Here is a 25,653-nt window from a genome sequence, read left to right as displayed (position 1 = left end):
GTTGTGCTGCCTTACAAAGGGATTTTCCCAACCAATTTGTCTGTAAAAATAAAGTCTGTCATCAAAACCCAGTTTAGTCATCATGGTGTTATTAAAATGAGATGGGATAAAATGGGTCAAACTGCCACACACATTTTTTCTTCATGATGTAAACATCAATTGTGAAGACAACCAGATGTTGCTTTAGTTCCAACATGAGGTTACACGTTTGCTCTCTCCATAAAGAAATTCAAATATTGCTCTTTAACCACATTGAAATGACATTGCACGGAGTAATAAAAGAATATAAAGGATGAAAATAAAATTTTTATTGGGAAGAGGAAATATTACATACAATTAAGTATATGGCTGATGAAATGTATGAACAACCTTTTCTTAAGGAACAAATACAGACTTAGTAAAGGAAGAAGTTGGAAGCTTAGGTTTCCAGAGAAAATTTCTAAGCAGTTTTAAGTAACCAATTCTCAATTCTCTTAAGTAACCAATTGCATAAATTATACAGATCATTGAGGGAAAAGTGTACTGGTTTGTAGCTATTTCTGATCCTCAGTTCAGGTGCTGTGTAGATCTCTTCTATCATGATCCCAATTCTGGTGGTCCTGATCCTATTCTAAACAGGTTCTCTCCATTCATAGTGGACACTTATCATGAGGACACATCATAAGAAGGATTTTTTTTTTAAAGGAGAGCAGAAGAGATTTTTTTTTTAAGATTTTATTTACTCATGAGAGACACAGAGAGAGAGAGAGAGAGAGAGAGAGAGAGAGGCAGAGACATAGGCAGAGGGAGAAGCAGGCTCCATGCAGGGAGCCAGACGTGGGACTCCATCCTGGGACTCCAGGATCACACCAGGGGTCGAAGGCAGCACTAAACTGCTGAGCCACCCAGGCTGCCCACAAGAAGGATTTTTATTGCTCATTGTGAATGAAATAAATTCCACGTGCTCTTATGTGAACTCCGTGGTTTTAGAGACAGCTGCTTGAACCAAATCTTGAAGAGCTCTTGCATTTGAGGGAGTGCTTAAGTCACATGTACAACATGTGTAAAGAGTTTGGAAACGGCATCAGAATATGTGCACAACATCTTTGTTGATACAATTTTAAGTCTCATGTAAGCTAATAGGATCTATGCAATTCTGGAGACTATTAAGTAAAAATAAATATCTGCCCGTGGAATGGAAACCATCTTCATTTGAACAGTACTCGTTTTGCTTATTTCTATCCCCCAAACAGAAAACATCCAACAAAAACAATTTTATCTATGTTTATTTAATTATAACAAAAGTTGAACAATGCATACCAAATGGAAAAAGAAATCCAAAAAAGATGAAAATGTTTAGAACAGAAATGACTAATTTAGCTGAAAGAATTACCCAAGGGTCATGAAAACACATTTGCAACTTATAATTGGTTATTAATGTAAATTAAATTTAGTAACTGAGTCTCAATTGACTACTAAAAATTATCAAAATATTCTCAAACTGTTACATAAAAACAGACAATATCCATAAGTATTACATAAACACCAAACAAAAAATTCGTATGAGAAAAATAAATAAATGTATCCTGAGATAAAATACAAAGCACACTTGTCATGCTAGATATATACACCCTATCCCCTCAATATAATTGTGAGGATTCAGTATTTTCCACATTCCAAGATAAAGTAATGATAATATATGTTGATACAAGTTTCAGCCACAAAAATAAAGTACTTCATTTCTTAAATATTCCTACGATGAGACATCAGGACTCCTGTTTCACGCATCAAAACTTTATGAAGGCATAAGTTACGTTTGATTTGACTCCTCAAATCATGGCTGAAAACTCTCAGCAAAAGCATTCTAGGCTTTTTATTTCTCACACCAACTGACCCAGAATATATTTTAAGAAATGTTTATTTTCTGTGCATATTTGTTTTAAAGTTATAAATTTCTGAGCACTTTTTCTTCTTCCTCTTCATCACTGTCAGTGACATTGACTTGCTGGATGCTAGAGGAAGTTGATGTTGGGGCTGTGAAGACATTCTCCAAGGCTCCAATGTCCAGCTGAGGCATGGGATTTAAGTATTCTTCCCCACTGTGACTATGACTATTATAGTAAGAGGTCCCATCCATGCTTTCACAACTCCGAGAATCTTCACTGTGTGTACGTTCATCTGGGTAGTCTCTAAAAGGATAGTCTCTATTTAAAGCTGAAAACATAGCCTCATGTTTTTGGTATCTGTCTTCATAATAACCAAGGCATTCTGGCATTGAACTTGGAAAATTTCCATAGCCAAAGGGAGGCCGACTATAAGGGCACGTGCTGTAGCAGAAAGACAAAAATTAGAATTAGATCATACCTTGGCCCCCCATGCTGCCTTGCATACAGACTAATTGAGCAAGTTTAACTGCAACCTCTTTAGGGCCTGGAAATCCCTCAAGATAACTTTCTGAAACCACTTCATGTATTCATCTGCTCTTTTACCACTACCAAGTCCCAACATAAAATAAATAATTTTTTTTTTAAAAAAGGCAAAGTGAGCTCGTGATTCAGCAGAGCTATTATCTATAATCAGCCTCGGACTTCTAACCTTTGACAACCTTGATATAGAAAAATTGCTAATCTGGGCTATTCTCTCATGACACTATGTAAGGATTTGAAATGCAGGCATGTGTTATACTGTGGTAAAAATGAAGCTTAGTAAAAGCAGTGCAACAATTGTTCTTATTAGTATTTGAAACAAAATTTATGGGGGGATATATAATTGGGTTTGAATTAATAGTTACTCATCAACTGCATTCGTCACAAAACTATAATAAGTAATCCTAAAATTTGTGTGGAACCATGAAAGATCCTGAGTAGCTAACACAATCTTGAGAAGAAGAAAAAAAGCTGGAGGTAACACAATTCCATATTTCAAGATATATTACAAAGCTACAGGAATCAAAACAGTATGGCATTGGCACAAAAATAAAAACGGATCAATAGAAGAGAATAGAGAGCTCAGAGATAAATGCATAATTATATGGTCAATTTACTTTTGACAAAAGAGGCAATATACAATATACAATAGGGAAAAGGCTATCTTCAATAAATGGTGCTAGGAAAATTGAACAGCTACATGTAAAGAGAATGAAACTGGGCCACCTTTGAACACCATACATAAAAATAAACTCAAAATCGATTATAGACCTAAATTTGAGACCTGAAACCATAAAAAATCCTAGAAAAGAACACAGACAGTAATTTTTCTATTATCAGTCATAACCACATTTTTCTAGATGTGTCTCCTAAGACAAGGGAAACAAAAGCAAAAATAAATGATTGACACTGTATCAAAATAAAAAGCTTCTGCACAACAAAGGAAATAATCAACAAAAACTAAAAGATAACCTACTGAATAGAAGAAGATATTTGTAAATGGTGCATCCAATAAAAGATTAGTATCCAAAATATAAAAAGAACTTAAACAATTCAACACCAAAAAAACAAAAAATCTGGTTTAAAAATGGGCAGAGGATCTGAATAGACATATTTCCAAAGAAGATATACAGAGGGACAACAGTCACATGAAAAGATGCTCAACATCACTCATCATCAGGGAAATGCAAGTCAAAACCATGAGATATCATCTTATACCTGTAAGAATGGCTAAAGTCAACAAGACAAAAAAAAAAAATAACAAGTGTGGGCAAGGATGTGGAGAGAAAGGAACCTCATATACTGCTGGTGGGAATGTAAATTGGTACAGCCACTATGGAAAACATCATGGATGTTCCTCAAAAAGTTAAAAGTAGAAATACCATGTGATCCAATAATTCCACTTAGGGGTATTTATGCAAATAAATTTGCATTTGCAAATTTGCAATGCATAAATTTGCAATAAAGACATTAATTCAAAAAGATATATGTACCTCTATGTTAATTGCAGTATTATCTATAATAGCCAAGAAATGTAAACAACCTAAGTGTCCATCAATAGGTGAATGAATAAAAAAGACGTATTTTATACACACACTGGAATATTCTGCAGCCATAAAAAAGGATGAGCTCTTGCCATTTGCGACAATATAAATAGACCTAAAGGGTATTGGGCTAAGTGAAATAAGCCAGACTGAGAAAGACAAATACTACATGATTTCACTTGTAAGTAGAATCTAAAAAAATTAAAAAACAAAAAACAGAATCAGAACTATAAGTACAGAGAACTGATGGTTCTCAGAAGAGACAGGAGTCAGAAATCAGGCAAAATGAGTGAAGGGGAGTGGGAGATACAGTCTTCCAGTTATAAAGTAAATAAATCACAGGAACAAAAGGCTCCACATAAGGAGTATAGTCAATGACATTGTAATAGTAATGTATGAGGATAGATGGTAGCTATATTTATGATGTATATAATTTGTACATAGTATAAGTACACATAGTATAATGTACAAACTTATCAAATCACTATGTCATACATCTGAAACTAAGATAACATACTGTGTCAACTATACTCAAAACAAAACAAAACAAAACAGCTCCTGGAGGGGGGGCTGTGGCACCAGAACAGAGGATAACAACTCAACGCTCTAATTGACCCTCAATAATAAGTTCAATTAAAAACATTCTTCCTATCAGTAAGATTTGAAATGGATATTAAACTATGTTTTTAAAGATCTTTTTCAAATAAAATTTTTGCAATGTGAACAACTGAAAAGATTATTTCGTTGTTTTACAAACTGCTTTTTTTTAAGGTAAATCTAAAAATCTGCCATTCAAACCCATCTGTCAATTTTTTTTTTTTTTTTGAGTATTCTCCTTTTCAAAGGCATAGAATGGGAATCATAGTAAGGGGTATACAAAAGTCCAAACAGGAGTTCCCTGGGCTCATGGACTCCATCTAGTGACAGATAACATAAACATAGCAACCACACAGCAAAACGCATAAGTTGGGGGTTTCACATCATGCTCCTACATTTTTTTTTTTAAAGTTCAACTTTGTTTTCTTCCCTTTAAAAGCATAAGTACCATAGACATCCTAGACTATTATTTCAAACTCTTTGAAAATATGGGGCATTTTGACTAGTTTGGTATCCCATTCCCATATCTCTAAGAGCCAGGGGGACTTGCCCACATTAAATATCACAATAATAAGGCTAAGGTTCCAAAATGTTTCAGGTTTCCTTTCCTATTGTCACATCTTCATTCAGGCATTTTTAACATAATAGAAACATCCTGAACGTATCATACTTTCAGCTAGTATGACTTTGCTCCTGTAGCTCTTCTACCTTCAGGTCCCTCTATCCACTGAATTACACAGATACCTCTTCCACAAAGCCTACACACTTTAGCTAGAAACAATTCACCCACCATTTTTCAGGACTCAATCAATGTAGGCAAGATATTATGCAAGGCTTGGTGGAGAATTTAATTAAGAAAAAGATCTAGAATCCAGGTATATACTAGACGTGCTAAAGTCTATAATGCAAATTGTAAACACTACATGGCTACACTGGTATGGTAAAAACATGTTATATCTAGAAAACAGATCAATTAAGATATGAGTATTCCTAGAAGGTTGCATGGATGAAAATGAATAACTTTAGAAGCACTGTGATATAGTGGGAAAGGCATCAATTTAGCCAACATATAATAAGAATTTACTATGTTTTCTAGGCATCAGCTATGGCCTTTATGTGTTATCTTAACTATTCTTTAGAACAATTGTATGAGACAGATATATCTCCACTTTACAGAGGAGGAAACAGAACCTTAAAAAGATTGAGTAACTTGCTCAAAGTCATAATTAGCAAGTAGTGAAACAGAATCAGGCAAGCTAATTCTAGAACTTATTCTCCTAACTACCATGCCACACTACCTGGGAAGTAGTTCTAGCTATGCCACTTAAAAACCTGGTAACCTTAAATAAACCCAAATTTTTCTGAGCCTTGGGCTCCTTATATAAAACAGAGATAGGGCAGCCCTGGTGGCTCAGCGGTTTAGGGCTGCCTTCGGCCCAGGGCATGATCCTGTAGTCCCGGGATCAAGTCCCACATCAGACTTCCTATGTGGAGCCTGCTTCTCCCTCTGCCTGTGTCTCTGCCTCTCTCTTTCTCTCTCTCTCTGTGTCTCTCATGAATAAATAAATAAAATCTTTAAAAAAATAGAAAAAAAAATAAAACAGATAATATCACTTGTTCTGCCAACTTAAAAGATCTGTCACAAGGAACTTGAGAAAAAATCTCTATGAGTACTTTAGAAACTAGAAACGCTTTTATTTCTTTCTTAAGATTTTATTTATTTATTCATGGGAGACAGACGGAGAGAGGCAGAGACATAGGCAGAGGGAGAAGCAGGCCCCCCGCAGGGAGCCTGATGTGGGACTCGATTCTGGGATTCTGGGATCACTCCCTGAGCCAAATGCAGACGCTATTATTATTTAGTCTTACAAGAAGTTACATGTGATAATATAATCATAAACACACTCATATGTATATGTTTTACACTTATTTTCAAAGAGAAAGAATGCAAAGATAGAACAAAATCTAGTTGAAGTAGGAGGCAAGATGGAAGAGAAGAGACCGGCAAAGAAGCTAGACTTCTCAGAACATACTTTGTATTGTAATTTTGACTTTGAAACTATATAATTACTTTACATAATTTTAAAACAAATGTAATATTTTAAAAAGTAATCTATAAAAATTAAAAGCAAATGAAAACAAATGAACCCAAGTTATATCAAGTTTGTAGTTGCCTTAAATACACAGAGAAACATTATTTCAAGATAATATTCTGGAGGGTATTATGCTGAGTGAAGTAAGTCAGTCGGAGAAGGACAAACATTATATGTTCTCATTCATTTGGGGAATACAAATAATAGTGAAAGGGAATAGAAGGGAAGGGAGAAGAAATGTGTGGGAAATATCAGAAAGGGAGACAGAACGTAAAGACTGCTAACTCTGGGAAACGAACTAGGGGTGGTAGAAGGGGAGGAGGGCGGGGGATAAAGCAAATATGTTGTTATCATTAGACAACAAAATTTTAAGGGGAGAAGATACTAGCACATAAAATCAAAGAACTTCATTTGAAATTACAACATTACATTTATTTTGGAAATATCAATATATACTCATGAATTATTTTTCTCATTCAAAAAATGCATATTCTCTCATACTTTCCACTGAAAAGCCCTAGATACTTTGTTAACTCAGCAGCAATAAGCATCCCTATTGCTCAAATTGTGATCTCAGTAAAAGGAACTTGGATTTCTTGGATAAAATGGCTAATTCCAGGTCTGGACAAGATAAAGCCTAGGACATATTGTACAGATAACAAAAAACCTATTAAAGATTAAGGACACAGTCCCCAACCTGTAGCCAACTATACAAATAAAAGGATAATTTGAGTGGCAATGTATCAAAACATACCAAATATATAAAAGTCTACCTGTTCATGATGGTATTCCTAAAACAAAACAAGATTCAGTGATATGGGGAAAAAAATCAAGAAATTTTCCTGCCCTTCCTGTATTTCATAGTAACGAACTGATGAGGGTTTTTCTTCAAAAAAGCATTCTAGTTAATGAATGAAGGAATACTGAATAAGAAAATCACTATTTTGCAATCTCATGGTTCTAGGCAACAATCCTCAGCTACTAAAATCATTACAGATATTTCTCAACCCTAGCTAACCATTTAAATCACCGGAGAAATTTTTTAATTTAATTTCAATAATAAAAAAATTTGAAAAAATAAAGAATACTGCTTCCCAGGTCCTATACCCACAAAGATTCTAATTTATTTGGTCTGAACTCTTCAAGTGATCCTACTGTACAGCCGAGAATTGAGAAGTACTACTTACGGTGATAATACCTGACCCTACAGGTCATTCTTAACATCACTATTAAAGAAAAACAGACTTTGTATACCTCTTGATGTGATAGAATACAAATTACATAGCACTATTCATGAGATTTCATTGCCGAGAGAGAGAGAGTGAGAGAGAGAGAGAGAGAGAGAGAGAGAAAGGGGAGAGTTAAAGAAAAAAAAATTGAACCTGAATCTAATCAAGTTTTAAGATTTAACTATCATTTTACAGGGAAAAGGAGGGGGGATAATAGGGAAATATATAAATATCCAAGGATGTAATAAGCAAAATTCAAGATTAGGATAATGTGTTTGTTTAATGAACACATGGCATTAAAAAACAATAAAAGAGGTTGGAGTACTATTTTAGCATGAAAGAGGCTTAAGAAACATAATCACATCTGATGTTTATATCTTGCTTGGATCCTCTTTTATACAAACCCATTGTGAAAAGAGTGCTGAGACGGCAGAGGAAAATTCAACAAGCCAGTTGTTGGATGATAATAAGGAATTATTAATTTTTCAGGTATGAAAATGGTAGGTCATTTTTTCAAGTCCCTAACTAGTATATTTACATACGGATGTATCTGCAGATGAAATTATATGACATCTGTGATTCACTTTAAAATACTTAAAACTCTTCCCCAAAAAAAGTAGAAGAAATAAATGAACCAAGAAAGCCAAACTGTTGATAATTGTTGAGTGATGGGTACATGGAGATTCAATATGATATTCTGCTTTGCATATAAAAACGTCTGTAACAAGATGGTAAATAAGGTAAAAATATAATGCTATTCATTGCTTCTCTCATTTAGTAGTATGCATTTAAGTTTCCCTCATGTCTTTTCATGGCTTGATAGTTCATTTCTTTTTAACACTGAATAATATTCCACTGTTTATATGTACCACAGTTTATCTATTCACCTACTGAAGGACATCTTGATTTCTTCTGTTTTGGCAACCATGAATAAAACTGCTCTAAGTATCTATGTGCAGGTTTTTGTGTAAACACAAGTTTTCTTTTCTTTCTTTTTTTTTCCTGGTAAATAACAAGCAGTGTGACTGCTGGATTATATGGTAAGAGTTATTTTAGTCTTGTAAGGAATTGCCTGTCTTCCAAAGTGACTGTACCATTACGCATTCCTGCTAGCAATGAATTAGAATTTCCTTTGCTTTACAACCTCACCAGTATTTGCTGGTGTCTGTATTTTGAATTTTGGCAATTCTGATAGGTTTGTAGTGGTACTGCATTTAAATCTGTAATTCCCTAAAGATATATAATGTGATGCATCTTTTCATGTGCTTAAACCCCATCTCTCTCTTTTTTAAGATTTTATTTATTTATTCATGAGAGACAGAGAGAGAGACAGAGAGAGGTAGAGACATAGGCAGAGGGAGAAGTAGGCTCCCTGTGGGGAGCCTGATGTAGGACTTGATCCCAAGACCCCAGGATCACAACCTGAGCCAAGGGCAGACACTCAACCACTGAGGCACCGAGGCACTCTTTAGATGCCATCTCTATATGTTCTTTGGTGAGGTGTCTTCATGTGTTTTGTCCATTTTTAATAGGTTGTTTTCTTATGGTTGAGTTTTAAAAATTCAGTATTTTCAACATTTTGTATAAAGTCCCTAATCAGATGTATCTTTTGCAAATATTTTCTCTTAGTCTGTGACTTGTCTTTTCATTCTCTGGATACCACATTGTTTGATCTAGTAGCTTTGTAGTAAGTTTGAAGTCGGAAATTGTGAGTCCTCCAACTTTATTCTCCTTTCTCGATTGTTTTTAAAACTATTCTGGGTCACTTACAATTCCATATAAACTTTTAGGGTCAGCTTTTCCATTTCTGTGAAAAAAAAAAACATTAGGATTTTGAGAGGGATTATATTGATTCTGTAAATCACTTTGGGAAGTACTGTCTTCTTAACAATATTTAGATCTCTATTTAGATCCTTAATTTCTTTCAGTAATGTTTTGTAGCTTTCAGTTTACAAGTCTTGTACCTCCTTGGTTAGATTCATTCCTAGGTATTTTGCTCTTTTTGATGCTACTTTAAATAGAATTGTTTTCCTAATCTCCTTTTTGGATTGTTCATTGCTAGAAAATTCAAGTGATTTTTGTATATTGATCTTATACCCTGCAACTTCTCATTAGATCTGAAAACTTTTGTGGATTCCTTAGGATTTCCTATATATAGGATTTTCCATATTTAGGATCATGTGCAAATAGAGATAATTTTATTTATTTTATTTTAGATGTCTTCTTTTTCCTGCTTAATTTCTCTAGCTAGAACTTCTAAAAAAAATGTTGAATAGCAATTGTGAAAGGAGACATCCTTTTCTGGTTCCCAATCTCAGGGAGAAACCTTTTGGTTCTTCATCAGTGAAGATGATATTGACCATGGGTTTTGATTAAAAAAAAAATGCCCTTTATCATGTTGAGGAGGTTCCTAGTTTGACTATTAAGTTTTGAAATCAGGAATTGCTTTTTATAACGAAAACGTGTTGGATTTTATCAAATACCTTTTCTGCATCAATTGAGATGATTAGGTGGTTCTGTTCCTTCATTCTACTTACAAGGTGTATTACATTGATTGATTTTCAGATGTTGAATCACACGTACATTCCTCAGGTAAATCTCACTTGGTATATAATCCTTTTAATATGCTGCTGGATTCAGTTTGCTAGTATTTTATTAAGCATATTTTGCAATCATTTTCATAAGATATATTGGTCTGTAATATTCTTTCTTGTGATACCTTTGTCTGACTTTGGGAGCAGAGTAATGCTGATCTTGGAAATGTTCCCTCATACTTTTTGGAAAAGTTTGAGAATTGGTTTGAGTATTCCTCTCTAAATGTTTGGTAGAATTCATCAATGAAACTAGCCTAGGGCTTTTCTTTGCTGTGAGGTTTTTGATTAATTATTCAATCTCTTAATATAGGTCTGTTCAGATTTGCTATTTCATCTTGAGTCAGTTTTGGTAATTCATGTATTGTTCATTTTATCTTGGCTATCTAACTGGTTTGTATGCAGTTATTCACTGTATTCTCCTATAGTAATTTTTATTTCTGTAAAGTTGGCAGCAATGTACACAATTTCACATATCATTTTAATAATTTACATATTCTCTTTTTTTCAAAGTAGCTAAAGTTTCATCAATTCTATTGATCTTTTTAAAAAGCTAACTTGTTGATTTTCTTTTATTTCATTAAACTCGCTTTTGCTTTCCTATTATTTATCTCTCTTCTTATTTCTTTCCTTCTGCAAGCTTTAGGTTTTGTTTGCTCTTCTTTTTCTAAGTCCTTAAGGTCTAAAGTCATGTTGTCCATTTGAGATCTTTCTTTCTGAACATAGGTCATTGAGGCTAAAATTTCTCTATCAGTACTGCTTTCACTATGTTTTGGTATGCTGTGTTTTCATTTTCATTCATCTCAAAGTATTTTCTAATTTCCTTTGTGATGTCTTATTTGACCCACTGATTGTTTAAGAGTGTGTTGTTTAATTTCCATATATTTTTAAATTTTCCAGTTTTCTTTCTGTTACTATCAGTTTCATTCCATCATGGTTGGAGAAGAAGCTTTGTAAGATTTAAATATTTAAAAATAAATTGAGACCTGCTTTGTGAACTAACATATGGTCTATCCTATGTGCAACTGCATGCAATTATGAAGAATCTAATTATGAAGAATTGTTCAATTATGAAGAATTGTTACTGGGTGAAGCATTACATATGCATGTTAGGTCTAGCTGGTTTACAGTGTTGTACAGTCTATTTCCTTATCATCTTCATTCATTTTGGAGCATTGATCTATCCATAAAGTAACCACAGTTAAATCATACTTAGTAGTGAAAAGCTGAAAGCTTTTTCTCTAAGATCAAGAATACGAGGCACATAAGTGGCTCAGTCAGTTAAGCATTCAACTCTTGATTTCTGTTCAAGTCATGATCTCAGGGTCATGGGATTGAGCCCCACGTCGTTGGGCTCCGTGCTGAGGACAAGTCTGCTTAAGATTCTTTCTCTCCCTCTCTCTCTGCTCCTCCCCCTTCTCATGCTCTCTAAATAAATAAATAAGATCTTTAAAAGAAAAAAAGAATAAATTAGGAATGCTCACATTTGCCACTTTTATTCAACATAGTATCAGAACTCCAAGTCAGTGCTATCAGGCAAGAAAAAGAAATAAAAGGGATACAAACTGGAAAAGAAGAAGTAAAACTGTATCTATTTGCAGTGACATGATATTATACATACAAAACCCTAAAGATTCCAATGAAAAATGTTAGAACTAATCGACAAACTCAGTAAGTTCCAGGATACAAAATCAATATACAAAAATCATTTGTATTTCTATACATCAACAATAAACTATTATAAAAAGGAATTAAGAAAACAATCCCGGGCAGCCCCGATGGCTCAGCGGTTTAGCGCCGCCTTCATTCAATCCAGGGCGTGATCCTGGAGACCCGGGATTGAGTCCCATGTCGGGCTCCCTGTGTGGAGCCTGCTCCTCCCTCTGCCTGTGTCTCTGTCTCTCTCTGTGTGTCTCTCATGAATAAATAAATAAAATCTTAAAAAAAAAGAAAACAATCCCATTTACAACTTCAAAAAATAAGAAACATAAAAATAAATTTAACCAGAAAGATAAAAGACGTGTACACTGAAAAATACAAGATATTGATAAAAGAAATTGAAGAAAAAAACAAATAAATTGAAAGATATTCTGAGCTCATGGATCAAAAGAAATATTGTTAAAATATTGTTAAAACTACCCAAAGCAATCTACAGATTCAATGCAACCCCCCTCAAAATTCCAATGGCATTTTTCACAGAAATAGAACAAACAATCCTAAAATTTGTATGGAATCACAAAAGACCCCAAATAGTCAAAGCAATCTTGAGAAAGAACAAAGCTAGGGGCATTACACTCCCTGATTTCAAACTATATTACAAAGCTATAATAAAACAATATGATATTGCATAAAAGCAGAAACATAGATCAATGGAAAAGAATAGAGAGACTAGAAATAAACTCACATATATATGGTCAATTTAAAAGGATAGTCTCTTCAATAAATAGTGTTAAGAAAACTGAACAGCCCCGTGGAAATAAGGAAACCCCTATCTTACACCATATATAAAAATCAACCCAAAATTAAAAATTAAAGACTTGAACGTAAGACCCCAAATCATAAAATTCTTAGAAGAAAACATGGACAGTAAATTCCTTGACACTGGTCTTGCTGATGATTTTTTGGGCTTGACACCAAAAGCAAAGGCAAAAAAAGCAAAAATAAATTTTGATGTGGGACCACATCAAAATAAAAAGCTTCTGCACAGCGAAGGAAACCAGCAACAAAATGAAACAGTAATCTACCAAATGGAAGAAAATATTTGCAACTCATATATTTGATAAGGCGTTAATATCCAAAATATATAAAGAATACTATAATACAAGAAGTCTATAGCAACAACAATAATCCAATTAAAAAATGGGCACATGATCTGCACAGACATTTTTCCAAAGATGACATACAGATGGCTAACAGGTACATGATACGGTGCTCAACATCACTAATTATCAAGGAAATGCACATAAAAACCACAATGAGACACCACCTCACACCTGTTAAAATGGTTTTATCAAAGAGACAAGAAATAACAAGTCTTAGTGAGGATGTGGAGAAAGGGGAATCCTTGTGTACCGTACTGTTGATGGGAAAGCAAATTCGTATAGCCACTATGAAAAATAATATGAACATTCCTCAAAAACTGCCATATGATCTAATGGTTCCACTTCTGGATATTTACTTGAAGGAAATGAAACCACAAACTTGAAAAGATAACTGTAACCCCATATTCACTGCAGCAGAAATTCCATACATACAATGGAATATTATTCAGCTGTAGAAAAAGGAAGAACCTGTAACACTATGGATGGACCTTAAGGACATTATGCTAAGTGAAATAAGTCACAGAAAAACAAATATGGTATAATCTCACTTATATGTGGAATGTTAAAAAAAAAAAAAAAAAAAAAGAACTGATAGAGAACAGGTTAGTGGTTGCCAGAGGGGGCAGGAGTGGGAAATGGGCAAAAATCAGTGAAGGTGGTCAAAAATTACAAACTTCCAGTTATAAGTCCTGGTGACATAATGTATAGCATTGTGACTATAGTTAATAGTACCATGTTGTATATGTGAAAATTGATTAGAGAAAAAAATCTTAAAAGTTCTCATTACAAGCAAAAAAAAATGTGTATTGTACACATTTTACATAATATACATTGTATATTACATTGTATATACATTGTACATAATATAATGTTATAAATCAGTCATATATCAAAAAATATTTAAGTCTGCAACTATTATTGTAAATTTATTTCTCTCTTTAATTTTACTAATTTTGGCTTCATATATTTTGGGGTCCTTTGTTGCATATGTATATGATTATAACCACTGTATCTTAATGTATTAACTCTTTTATCAAAATATAATATCCTTTTTCTACTGTAACAATTTTTGACATAAAGTCTATTTTGTCTAATATATTATAGATATCCAGCTCTCTTTGGTTATGATTTTCATGGAATATCTTCTTTTATTTTTTCCTCTTTCAATCTATTTGTGTCTTTGGGTCTAAAGTGAGTCTTTTGCAGATAGGATATATTTTGATTCTATTTTGAATCCATTCTGCCAATTTCTGCCTTTAGAGAGCTTAATCCACTTACATTTAAACTGATTACTGATAAGAAAAAACTTATTCTGCCGTTTTGCTATTTGCTTTCTTTTTTTTTCACCATTGACTTTTATTTTTTTATTTTTATTTTTAATAATAAATTTATTTTTATTGGTGTTCAATTTGCCAACATACAGAATAACACTCATCCCATCAAGTGCCCCCATCAGTGCCCCGTCAGTGCCCGTCACCCATTCACCCCCACCCCCCACCCACCTCCCCTTCCACCACCCCTAGTTCGTTTCCCAGAGTTAGGAGTCTTTATGTTCTGTCTCCCTTTCTGATATTTCCTACTCATTTCTTCTCCCTTCCCTTCTATTCCCTTTCACTATTATTTGTATTCCCCAAATGAATGAGAACATATAATGTTTGTCCTTCTCCGATTGACTCATTTCACTCAGCATAATACCCTAGAGTTCCAATCACGTCAAAGCAAATGGTGGATATTTGTCGTTTCTAATGGCTCAGTAATATTCCATTGTATACATAAACCACATCTTCTTTATCCACTCATCTTTCGATGGACACTGAGGCTCCTTCCACAGTTTGGCTATTGTGGACATTGCTGCTATAGAAATCGGGGTGCAGGTGTCCCGGCATTTCATTGCATCTGTATCTTTGGGGTAAATCCCCAACAGTGCAATTGCTGGGTCATAGGGCAGGTCTATTTTTAACTCTTTGAGGAACCTCCACACAGTTTTCCAGAGTGGCTGCACCAGTTCACATTCCCACCAACAGTGTAAGAGGGTTCCCTTTTCTCCGCATCCTCTCCAACATTTGTGGTTTCCTGTCTTGTTAATTTTCCCCATTCTCACTGGTGTGAGGTGGTATCTCATTGTGGTTTTGATTTTTATTTCCCTGACGGCAAGTGATGCGGAGCATTTTCTCATGTGCGTGTTGGCCATGTCTAGGTCTTCCTCTGTGAGATTTCGAGTGCTATTTGCTTTCTATATGTCATTCTTTTGCTGTTCCTCAGTTTCTCCATTAAGAGCTTTTAAGTTTAAAGGATTTTCCTTTTTTTAATTTGAATTCAATTAACATATGATGTATTATTAGTTTCAGAGGTAGAGGTCAGTGATTCACCAGTCTTATACCCAGTGCTCATTATATCACATGTGCTCCTTAATGTCCATCACCCAGTTACCCCATTCGCCCTTTCTCTCCCATCCGGTGACCTCAGTTTGTTTCCTATAAGTAAAAATGTCTTATGGTTTGTCTCCTCTCTGATTTCATTTTGTTTTATTTTTTCCTTTCTTCCCCTATGATTTTTCTTTCTGTTTCTTAAATTCCACGTGAGTGAGATCATATAATTGTCTTTCTTTGATTGACTTATTTTGCTTAGCATTATACCCTCTAGCTAATTCCATACATGTCATTGCAAATGGCAATATTTTTTTTCTTTTCTTTTCTTTCTTTTTTTTTTTTTTTGATGGCTGAGTAGCATTCCATTAATGGATTTTTCTATGTACCATTTTGTTTCCTCATTTCCTTTTTGTATATTTTTAGTTATTTTCTTAAATGGTTAGGTTACCTCGGGGATTACAATTAAAATCCTAAAATTATAACAATCTAATTTAAATTGATATTTACCTTCATAGGCATATGAAAATTCTGTATAAAACACCACCCTTTTATATGTATAAAATTACATATTTATACATTTTGTATCCATTGACATAGATTTATAGTAATTGTTTTATGCATTTGCCTTTTAAATAATACAGGGGAAAAAAGAAAAGTTACTCACTAAAAATATAATAATATTGTTTTTTTTTTAATATTTTATTTATTTATTCATTCATGAGAGACACAGAGAGAGAAACAGGCTCCGTGCAGGAAGCCTGACGTGGGATTCGATCCCAGGTGTCCAGGATCACACCCTGGGCCGAAGGCGGCTCTAAACCTCTGAGCCACCCAGGCTGCCCTAATATTGGGTTTTATATGTACCTATGTAGTAACCTTTACCAGCGTTATTTCTTTGTTTGGCTTTGAGTTATTGTCTAGTGTCTTTTTTTATTTCAGTCTGAAGTAGTCCCTTTAGCATTTCTTGTAAGACATGTCTACTAGTTACGAACTTTCACAACTTTTGTTACCTGAGAAGGGTTTAATTTCTCCTTTATTTTTGAAGGATGCTTTGTCAGTTATAGAATTCCTTGTTGATGTTTTTTTTTTCTTTGAGCACTATGTATCCCACCGTCTTCGTCCTTCATGGTTTCTGATGAGAAACTGGCTATTAGCCTTATTGAGAATCTACCGTACAAGATAAGTCACTTTCCTCTTGCTGCACTCAAGATTCTTTTTTTTTATCTTTGGTATTTAACAGTTTGATTATAATGTATCTCTGTGGATCTCTTTGAATTTATCTTTATTCATTGAACTTCTTGGTTTCATATCTTCCTTCAAATTTGGATCATTTTTGGCCACTATTTCTTTAAATATTCTTTCTGCCTTTTCCTTTCTCTCCTCTTATCCTGGAAATCCCATGGTGATTATATTCATATACCGGATGGTGGGACACCACCACCTAAGGTTCTATTCACTTTTCTTCACTGTTTTTTCCTTCTGCCTCTCAGAGTAGATGATTTCAATTGACCTATCTTCAGATTCACTAATTCCTCTGCCTGCTCAAATCTGCTGCTGAATCTCCATAGTGATTTTTTATTTCAGTTACTATAGTTTTAAGTAACAGGATTTCTATTTGGTTACCTTTTATAATCTCTATATCTTTATTGATGTTCTTCTCTATTTGGTGATACTCTGTTCTGGTTTAATTTAGTCTCTGTCAGTTTTCTTTAGCTCCCTTTAGCTCAAGACAGTTGTTTTAAAGTCTTTGTCTAGTAAATCCAATATCTGAGCTTCCTCAGGGGTAGTTTCTTTAGTTTTTTTCTTGGATATACCATGCCTTGTTTCTTTGCATGCCTAGTAGTTTTTTTGTTGAAAACTGGACATTTTGAATATTATCATGTAGTATTTATAACAATCAGATTTCTGTCCTTCCCTAGGGTATGATGTTGTTGCTTCTTTTGAGTTGTACTTGTGTTTTTCATTGGTGACTTTTCTAAGCTATTTTTGTAAAGACTTCATTCTTTGCCTTTTGTGATTATTTAAGTCTCTGTTCCATTAACCTAGTGACTTGGCAGAGCTTTCCTTAAATATTTTGTTTTGTAGAGCCAAACAAAACAAGTCAGAGCAAAAAACACCTTCCCCTCAGTCTTTGCAGACTGGTCCAAATTGGGGCACTCCTTCAGCACTTAGCCAGGCCATTTACAATTTTTTCTCAGACCTCTTTTCCTACTTACACAGACTCTAAAATCAGTCAGAGGTGAAAGCTTACCATCTTATCAGGTGTTTGTTTAATATGTGTCTAGCCCTGGACATGTATGTGCCATTCTGGATATCCCAGTGTACATGGGAACTTTTCAAAGCCCTTATTTCCCCATGTACCTTCTTTCCCAGTCTCTTCTTGGCCTTTCAGTCGGCCTGATACTTGCCCCATCTGTTGTCCCTTACCCCAGAAAGCCGTGAGTAGTATATGTCTTTGAAAATTTTCCACAAACACCACTTGAAAGACCACTCAAACCTGAGAATGTTTTGAGGTGAGTGAAACAAAGGTAAGCCCTTGAACCAATTCTTCAGGAAGCAACCAAATAGGTAAAAATTTACAATCATAATGCTTTGAGAAAAAAAGGTGTGCATTGCCTCCTCTAACAGCAAAAAAGTCAGACCAGAACATGGGCCACCATCCCCTTGACCATCACTAAGCTACAAAATGGGGGATGGTTGTGGCAAACTGGAATAAGGACTTGAAAGAAGTGATCCTACTATGAATTGAAGTAACATAATATCTACCTGAAAAGTTCTTTGAGCTATTGGTATGCCTAAGTGGGAAATAATTTTACTGTACTAAATATGTAACAGTAGAAGATTGGTAATAGACATATAACACTCCAATTTCGATAGAAACTGTCTCTTTTTATACATTTAACATCAATTGAAAAAGAGAAGTTATACTCTATTAGAATGTTTGCAAGGAAGCTAAATTCTATCACTCCAAAATAAAAAGTTACAAATTTGTTTTCCCTAGGTGCTTCCTTATAAAAATCAATTATTTTACCGATAATTTATATGATAATTTTTTTTTGGTTAAAAAGACCACTGTGTAACTTTGAACAAGTCATTTAACCTCTCAGACCAAGCACTCTACTGTATCCTTTCTATTCAAAGTGTGGTCTACAAACCAACAGAACTGGCATCACTTGGGAGCCTGTTAGAAAAGTAGAATATCAGGCCTACTATACTCTGGTATAGGACACTACTCTACCCCAGACCTACTGATTCAGAATCTGCATTTTAACAGGATCACATGTGATTGATATACATATAAAAGCCTGAGAAGCACGACTCTATACAGTAAGATAAAGAGGGGTGACTAATCTTAAGGACTCTTAATACTGACTTTTCTGAAAAATTGATCTGATAACATTGGAGACTGTATTACTTATGGCAACAATCAGCTACAGCTGAGTCGCAGCTACCCTATTAGATAGGGCATGAACTCTCATTGGCTGTCCTAGTCTTCACCTAGCCTTCTTCATGTATTTATGTTAACTGCTTGGCCTCTATTCAGCCTCTAATCTAAACCAGATTCCAATCAGAATTGAGGAAGTACCTTTTAAGTAAAAAAGGGGTGCCTTCGAGGTAAACATTCATTAGCTGTTTGTATCTTTAGGTGAAAGAAAAAAATGTTCATTTACCTTGATGGGAAATAGTGCGGTCCAGGTAGGAAGTAAGGGTGATGAAAAGAGAATCGCGGCGGTGTCCCAAACAACGTGGCTGGATGGCCAAGGGGAGGAGCCTGGTATACGTGTGAGTGTGGAATAGGAGGAGCCTGGGGGATTGGTGCACTTCTGGGACAAGTGGAAACGCTGGGATACTCCTTAGGAGGTTGGATGGTTGAGGTTGCAAATCTGGCATGGGCAGTACTTGCACTAGTTGGAATCCTGTTGGTGTTCTCCAGAGAGACAGGCGTGGGTCTCTTCACAGAGCAACTGGCTCCAGAATGCAGCCGATGAGTGTCTGTTTGGGAGGGCCCAGCAAAGTGCTGGGGTGGGAGTGCTGGGCGGAGGGGCAGATTTGGAGCCTGGACGGCCACCTGGGCAGTACTGGAGACGCTGGGCTGGAAAAGTGAGATGGGGCTTGGGCGCTGGACTGCAGGTGTGGGCAGCTGGATGGCAGGTGGGGCATCACCTTTAGAAATAAAAATAGCATAGGTCTGGCATTAATTGATTTGATCCATGTTTTTCTTTTTTCAGAATTTAATAAACTGTACAACCAGAAGCCTTCACTAACCACCTTACTTAATAACTTTACTACATCAAACCACTCTATTTCCTTTATAGTATTTGAACAAATCAGTCACTTTGTTCACCTATTTTACATTTTTTCCTCTCTCTTTACCATCTAGTTCTAAGTGACAAGAGAGGAAAGACCTATTCTGTTTTACTCCCTGCTGTATCCCTAGGGCTCAAAATTCTGTATGGCACAGAACAGGCCCTCAACAAATATTTTTGAATGGATAAACAAATGAATAAAATTGAGTGATTGAGGGCACCCCAGATGGCTCAGCGGTTTAGTGCTGCCTTCAGCCCAGGGCGTGGTCCTGGAGACCCGGGATCGAGTCCCGCATCGGGCTCCCTGCATGGAGCCTGCTTCTCCCCCTGCCTGTGTCTCTGCCTCTCTCTGTGTGTCTCTCTCATGAATAAATAAATAAAATTAAAAAAAATAAATTGAGTGAGTAAAAGATAAATACATACAAATGCTAATGTGTATATATGAATGTTTCTTTAAAAAATTGTATGAAACTACTGACAGTGAAGGAACACTCATCTGAGAGAAGGGACAGGGCAATGGGGCAAAAAGAAAAGCTACACTTTCATTATGTATCTATCGGTACTGTTTGAATTTTCTACTGTCTAAATATATTAACTTTACTTTAAATATTGATGTTTCAGGGTGGTATATGGGTCATTTTTCTACTATTTCATATACTTCTCTATTTTAAACTAAATTATAAATGACATTTAATTTTTTGATTGAAAAAATAATCAGTAAAATTATTTTTGCTTTATTGCAGTCACTGTCAGTGTGATTACAGAACAGGATTTGCCACAGGTTAACAATTTGTGACAGATATGAAAGGAGTATTATTGCAGCAAGGCATAACCAATATGGCAGAATTTTTAAAAGTAGGTGAAACAATCACGTTCTTGAACAAGAGATGACTACTAATTGAGTTACTGAGTTATCCAAATAACACAGTTAGCCTAAAGTTAACTAAACTTTTCCAAAGAAATAGAGAGAGAAGCCATAGCAATACAGTCATGATCTGGTTTATTCCAATGCAGCTAGATCTCTGTTAATATAGAAGATGCAGTTCAATAACAGATTCTATGATTAGAAATGTCTCTTGAGAGGCTGAGGAATGTGCATTTTCTCTTAGCCTCGCCCAGCAAAGGCCTTTCCTTCCTTCTTTCTCTCCAGATAAGGAATGTAATATTCCTCTTAAACCTGCAGGTAGGGAATTAAGGGATATATCTCTCTGTTTCAGAGATGGTCCCTGATCCAGTGAAGTACAGACAATACAGGGATAGGGTTTAAATGAAGCTACCCTGATTCTTAGTTTATAGAGTTATGTGCCCTCCCATCTGTGAAGTACAGCCTTAGGACTTTCCTGATCAATGAAACATAAAGTAATTTCCCTCTTCCATGTTCCCTTAGAACACATAAATCTATAACTTATCACGAAATCGTATAAATCTTTGTTATTTGCTTGTCTGCCATCCCTACCACAATCACAAAACTGAAAACTTAAGAGCAGGAACACTTTCATTCATGTCTGCGTCCCAGTATTTGGTGTAGAATTTGGCTAATAATAGTTAAGAAAGCTATGACTAGATGGGAAAAAAAACCATAACAAATAATCTATAACTGATATAGCACTTCTACCACTGATCTGGTGTGAGGAGAACTCCCTTCTCTAAACAACTAGGAAGCCAGGCTGACTTATAATTGAATTATCACTGCACTCAAGACATCTCCTCCTAAAATCTACCTCTCACACAGGTTTCTTAGTCCTCAATAAAGAAGTATGATCTTCCTAGGCAAAGGAAAGAAGCTACACAGACCAAATGATATTATTTCAGTTACTGAAGAAGGAAGAGATTCATCTTGTAGCTGACATGAAATGTTCTTTTTAACCAAAGATATTTCTATAAAAAAGCAGTACGAGGGATGAGATGATAAATCATGCATTCCTTTAATTCAATATTCACCAAGTAACTAACATATGTCAGGCACTGTTTTGGTCTGAGATTAAAAATAAAATATATACATAGAGAGTTATATAGAAGTATAATGAAGATATCCTAAATGTTGAATTCTGGTTGCTAAGCAGGCAGTTAAAGTCTGCAACATCTAGTCATCTTCATAAATTGTCAGTGAATAGAGAAGTCTTGTGGGAAGGGCAGAACTCTAATGTATCAAACTTCAGATAAGATACGGAAGACTAGCCAGTCAGCTGTTTTCTCTTCTTCTAGCACATAGCTAAATTATCTTTCCCAGCCTCCCCTGCAGTTGCCATGTGGCCAAGAGCTACCCAATGGAAGGTAGAAGAGATTGTACAACTTCTGAGACTGGCCCATGAAAAACTTTCATGCATTATCTTCCATGCTCTTTCCCCTCCTGCACACTAATCCAGTGGCCTTGGATGCTACATATTAATGATGGCAGTGCCACAGAGTAGAAGTCTGTGTCCATGAGTCGTTCCTTCAAAGACAGCCATATACTTACTAGAAATACCTATTTAGAGTTTAAATGGATAAAAATAAACCACAATTCTGTTTAAATGATTATGTTTAGGTGTTTGTTAAAGCATTATCTAATCATTACATAAGATAAAGAGCAGAATTCTAGATCTATAGTATAGTACAACAGTAACAAAAAAAGTCACTAATTTTCAATAATCTCCTGCTACCTCTCCCAAGGGGTTTTTCCACTGCCTGTGCTGACTGGACAGAGGGTGCACCTAGGCTTTTGTTGTGTGACTGGGATAAACAGTGAAGGAGTGAAGAATGGTAGAAACTGAGAACAGACCAAATTTCTCTACAAGAAAAAGCTACATGGAGGTAGTAAGTAGCGAAGGACTAGCATGTGGCTGAACAAAGAGAAAAGGAGGCAGAGAGAGAAGGAGAGGAGAGAGAAATAGAGTAACAGGCAGAGACATTAGAGACAGAGATGGGGAATGGAGAATTGGGACAATCAGGCAACTGATTAAAAAAAAAAAGAGGTGGGATATTGGAGAGAGACAATTGTAATGAAGAGCCTCAAGATGACTTACTATATGTTGAACCATGTGCTTCTTCCTTTCCTGCTTCCTCAAGGAAACCTACAATAAAGAGCTATATCACTTATCAAGGAATTTTTGAGCCAGATTCATTTCTCATGGACATGATACCTTGCTGGAATGGATCTTAAGGCCAAGAGAAAATCAGCTTTTTTTTGGATTATAACAGTATCAGAATAATGGAGATTTTTTGGTTTGTTTGAATTAAACAAGAAAAGGTAGGTAATGTGAAAAGGCATGATATGTCTACTACCAAACATTTGAAATAGTAGTAAACTTTTTAAACTAAAAATTTAGAGAAAATGTGAATTCTGGAGAGTGAAGGATGTCAACTGAGTGACAGTATAATAAGGCAAACCAATTTCAGGCTTCAGAAATAAAATGTAAAGAACAAAATAATTTTCCAGAAAACTCCTATTCATATAAAAGTGACATTTAAAAGTTAGGCTAAAGGCAGCCCGGGTGGCTCAGTGGTTTGGCGCCGCCTTTGGCCCAGGCCCTGATCCTGGAGACCCTGGATGAGTTCCGCGTCGGGCTCCCTGCATGGAGCCTGCTTCTCTGTCTGCCTGTGTCTGTGCCTCTTTCTCTCTCTGTGTCTCTCATGAATAAATACAAAATCTTAAAAAATAAAATAAAATAAATAAAAGTTAGGCTAAAATAAGTATGGCTTCCACCAGAGTTCTAGAAAACTTTAGAACTTTAGAAACTGAAGTTTAAAGTCAGTTTAAACTTTAAAATAAACAAATTTTATATTTAATATAAAATGAAAATGTGGCATAACCAGCATCAAAGACATTTGATAAAAGGAATACATCTAAAAAAATTCTAGACTACAATGCTGTAATCATTTGGAAACGAGAAAGAGGAGAGGAGTTTGGGAATGTGAAAGACAGAGTGAACATAATGCATTGGTCATAGAAATAATAACAGATAAGGTACTACAGATTCTATCAAAGAAATAGTAAAATTAGTTGTATTGGTATCTATCCTTTCTACAACTACTTTATAAGCTCTTTGACAAGAGACTAAAGATACCTTTGTATTCTGTCTCAAGCACAGAGTTTGACCTATATTTGGTGCTAAATAAACATTAGGTAGTGGGGAGTAGGTAGACAGGCATGCAAATATGACAGTGGAATATACTGTAGACAGAAAACATCTGAGATGGAAATATTCACCAAAACAAGGGAAAAAACCAAACTGCATTGCTAGATTTCAAATAGATTGACTCAATGAGATAAAAATGTGCTAGGATGATACAATACATAACAAATAACTGCTTATTAGAACAAATAAGTTTCTTAGAATACACAGTAAAATGAAATAAGTTTGAGGACCAAATAATGGATAAAGACTACTAGAAAGTGCATGAATTCTGTACATGAAATATTAGGCAGCAGTGATCACAGTATACTTAAATTTAAGATCTTAACCAGAAAAGACAAAAAAGTCCATCCTGGGGTTATTAGATTTTTGGAAATATAGATGTTGGCTAGGGGAAAAAAGGCTAATAGGGATAAATAAAATTAAGAGTTCTTTTTTTTTTTAAATTAAGAGTTCATTAAAAAAATGAAAGTTATTTTATATTATGATGCTAAAAGCCTAGAAAGAAAATAGAGCGCCTCAAAAATCAGAAAGTTGTTATTAGTTAACTGACCAAATCAAAGAGAATCCATCAAAAAGGAAAGACATCTTTTATTTTTTATTTTTTTGAAAGACATCTTTTAAAGATGAAAGTATTGTCCAAATGTGTAAAACTAGAAGCTCAACTGTGTAGGTGCAAATAAAAATTAGGCAGTCGAAAGGAAAATTGAAGGAGTCACATCTGAGGGACCTCAAAGCCAATGCTACATGACTCTTACAGAAGGAAGAAACCCAGTGGAATCAGTGGACTAGTCACTACAATATAAAAGGCAATGGAAAGAAGAGCAGAAAGATTCAATAAACTCCTTCCAACTAAAGAAGACTAAGATTTCTGAACCCCAACTCATTTTCATTGCAGATAGGTTAAGAATATATACATTACTATGGTATAATTGCAAGTTCACAGAGTGTTCTAGTCCAAATTGACAAAATTAATATAACTAGATCTTAGGTGACATTCACTAAGAAACTCAGTCAGAACTGAGAAAATATTAGAAGAATAATATTGGTGCTAATACAAATGATACAAATGATCTCATATAGCATTTAACCATAGGCAGAAGCAGAAAGAAAAGAGGTCTTAGAAAAAGGAATAAAGAGAAGAAATATAAGTTATGAAAGCAGAAATCATAAATAACATAGGAGACAAAACAAAGTTAACACTTAATTTGAAATACAAGATTAAAGCAAATACTACCAAATATTGAAGTGTGGAAGTTCCTGACTATGCTGGGGGAGAATGGGACAATAGAATGAGCTTTCTGCATCTATCTCTTGATACTAGATATCTTGACTGTGGCTTTGTTGCTGTCAATTGCTATAATGATACATAGAAAAAAATTGAAAATGTGTAATATTCTAAGAAGTCGATTTTTAAGATATCTAAATCTCTCAGCACACGGGGGGGCTTTATTACCAGAAGGGTAATAAACTGGAAAGCAGTGGAAACTGGAAAGAGCAGTAGTTTTAGGACAAGTAATAGTAAGTATTGAATGTACAAAGCTCTGTCTAAGAGATGGTTAAAATAGGTTCTAGAAGAAC

The 25,653-nt window shown here is 35.0% G+C and overlaps 1 protein-coding gene across 4 annotated transcripts in view; it reads right to left on the bottom strand.

Annotated features, from left to right (window-relative positions):
• Positions 1 to 1,881: 1,881 nt before the first annotated feature.
• SOX30 (SRY-box transcription factor 30) overlaps positions 1,882 to 25,653 on the bottom strand; it is a 28,992-nt gene continuing 5,220 nt past the window's right edge. The window contains exons 4-6 of one of the 4 annotated variants that reach the window (XM_025434461.3): positions 22,963 to 23,010; positions 19,322 to 19,814; positions 1,882 to 2,306 (exon numbers count right to left, since the gene is read on the bottom strand). In XM_025434461.3, the coding sequence (XP_025290246.3) occupies positions 1,925 to 2,306; positions 19,322 to 19,814; positions 22,963 to 23,010 (923 nt within the window). In that variant the 3' untranslated portion in view covers positions 1,882 to 1,924. Of the gene's footprint in view, positions 2,307 to 9,276; positions 9,676 to 19,321; positions 19,815 to 22,962; positions 23,011 to 25,653 lie in introns of those variants that run through there. The other 3 variants (XM_025434464.3, XM_025434462.3, XM_025434465.3) reach the window with 3 other exon arrangements.

The sequence above is a fragment of the Canis lupus genome, chromosome 4, assembly GCF_003254725.2.
Source record: "Canis lupus dingo isolate Sandy chromosome 4, ASM325472v2, whole genome shotgun sequence".
NCBI classification, from domain to species: Eukaryota; Metazoa; Chordata; class Mammalia; order Carnivora; family Canidae; genus Canis; species Canis lupus.
Note: the sequence above shows the minus strand (reverse complement) of the source record. Positions and strands in the feature narration are given on the sequence as shown.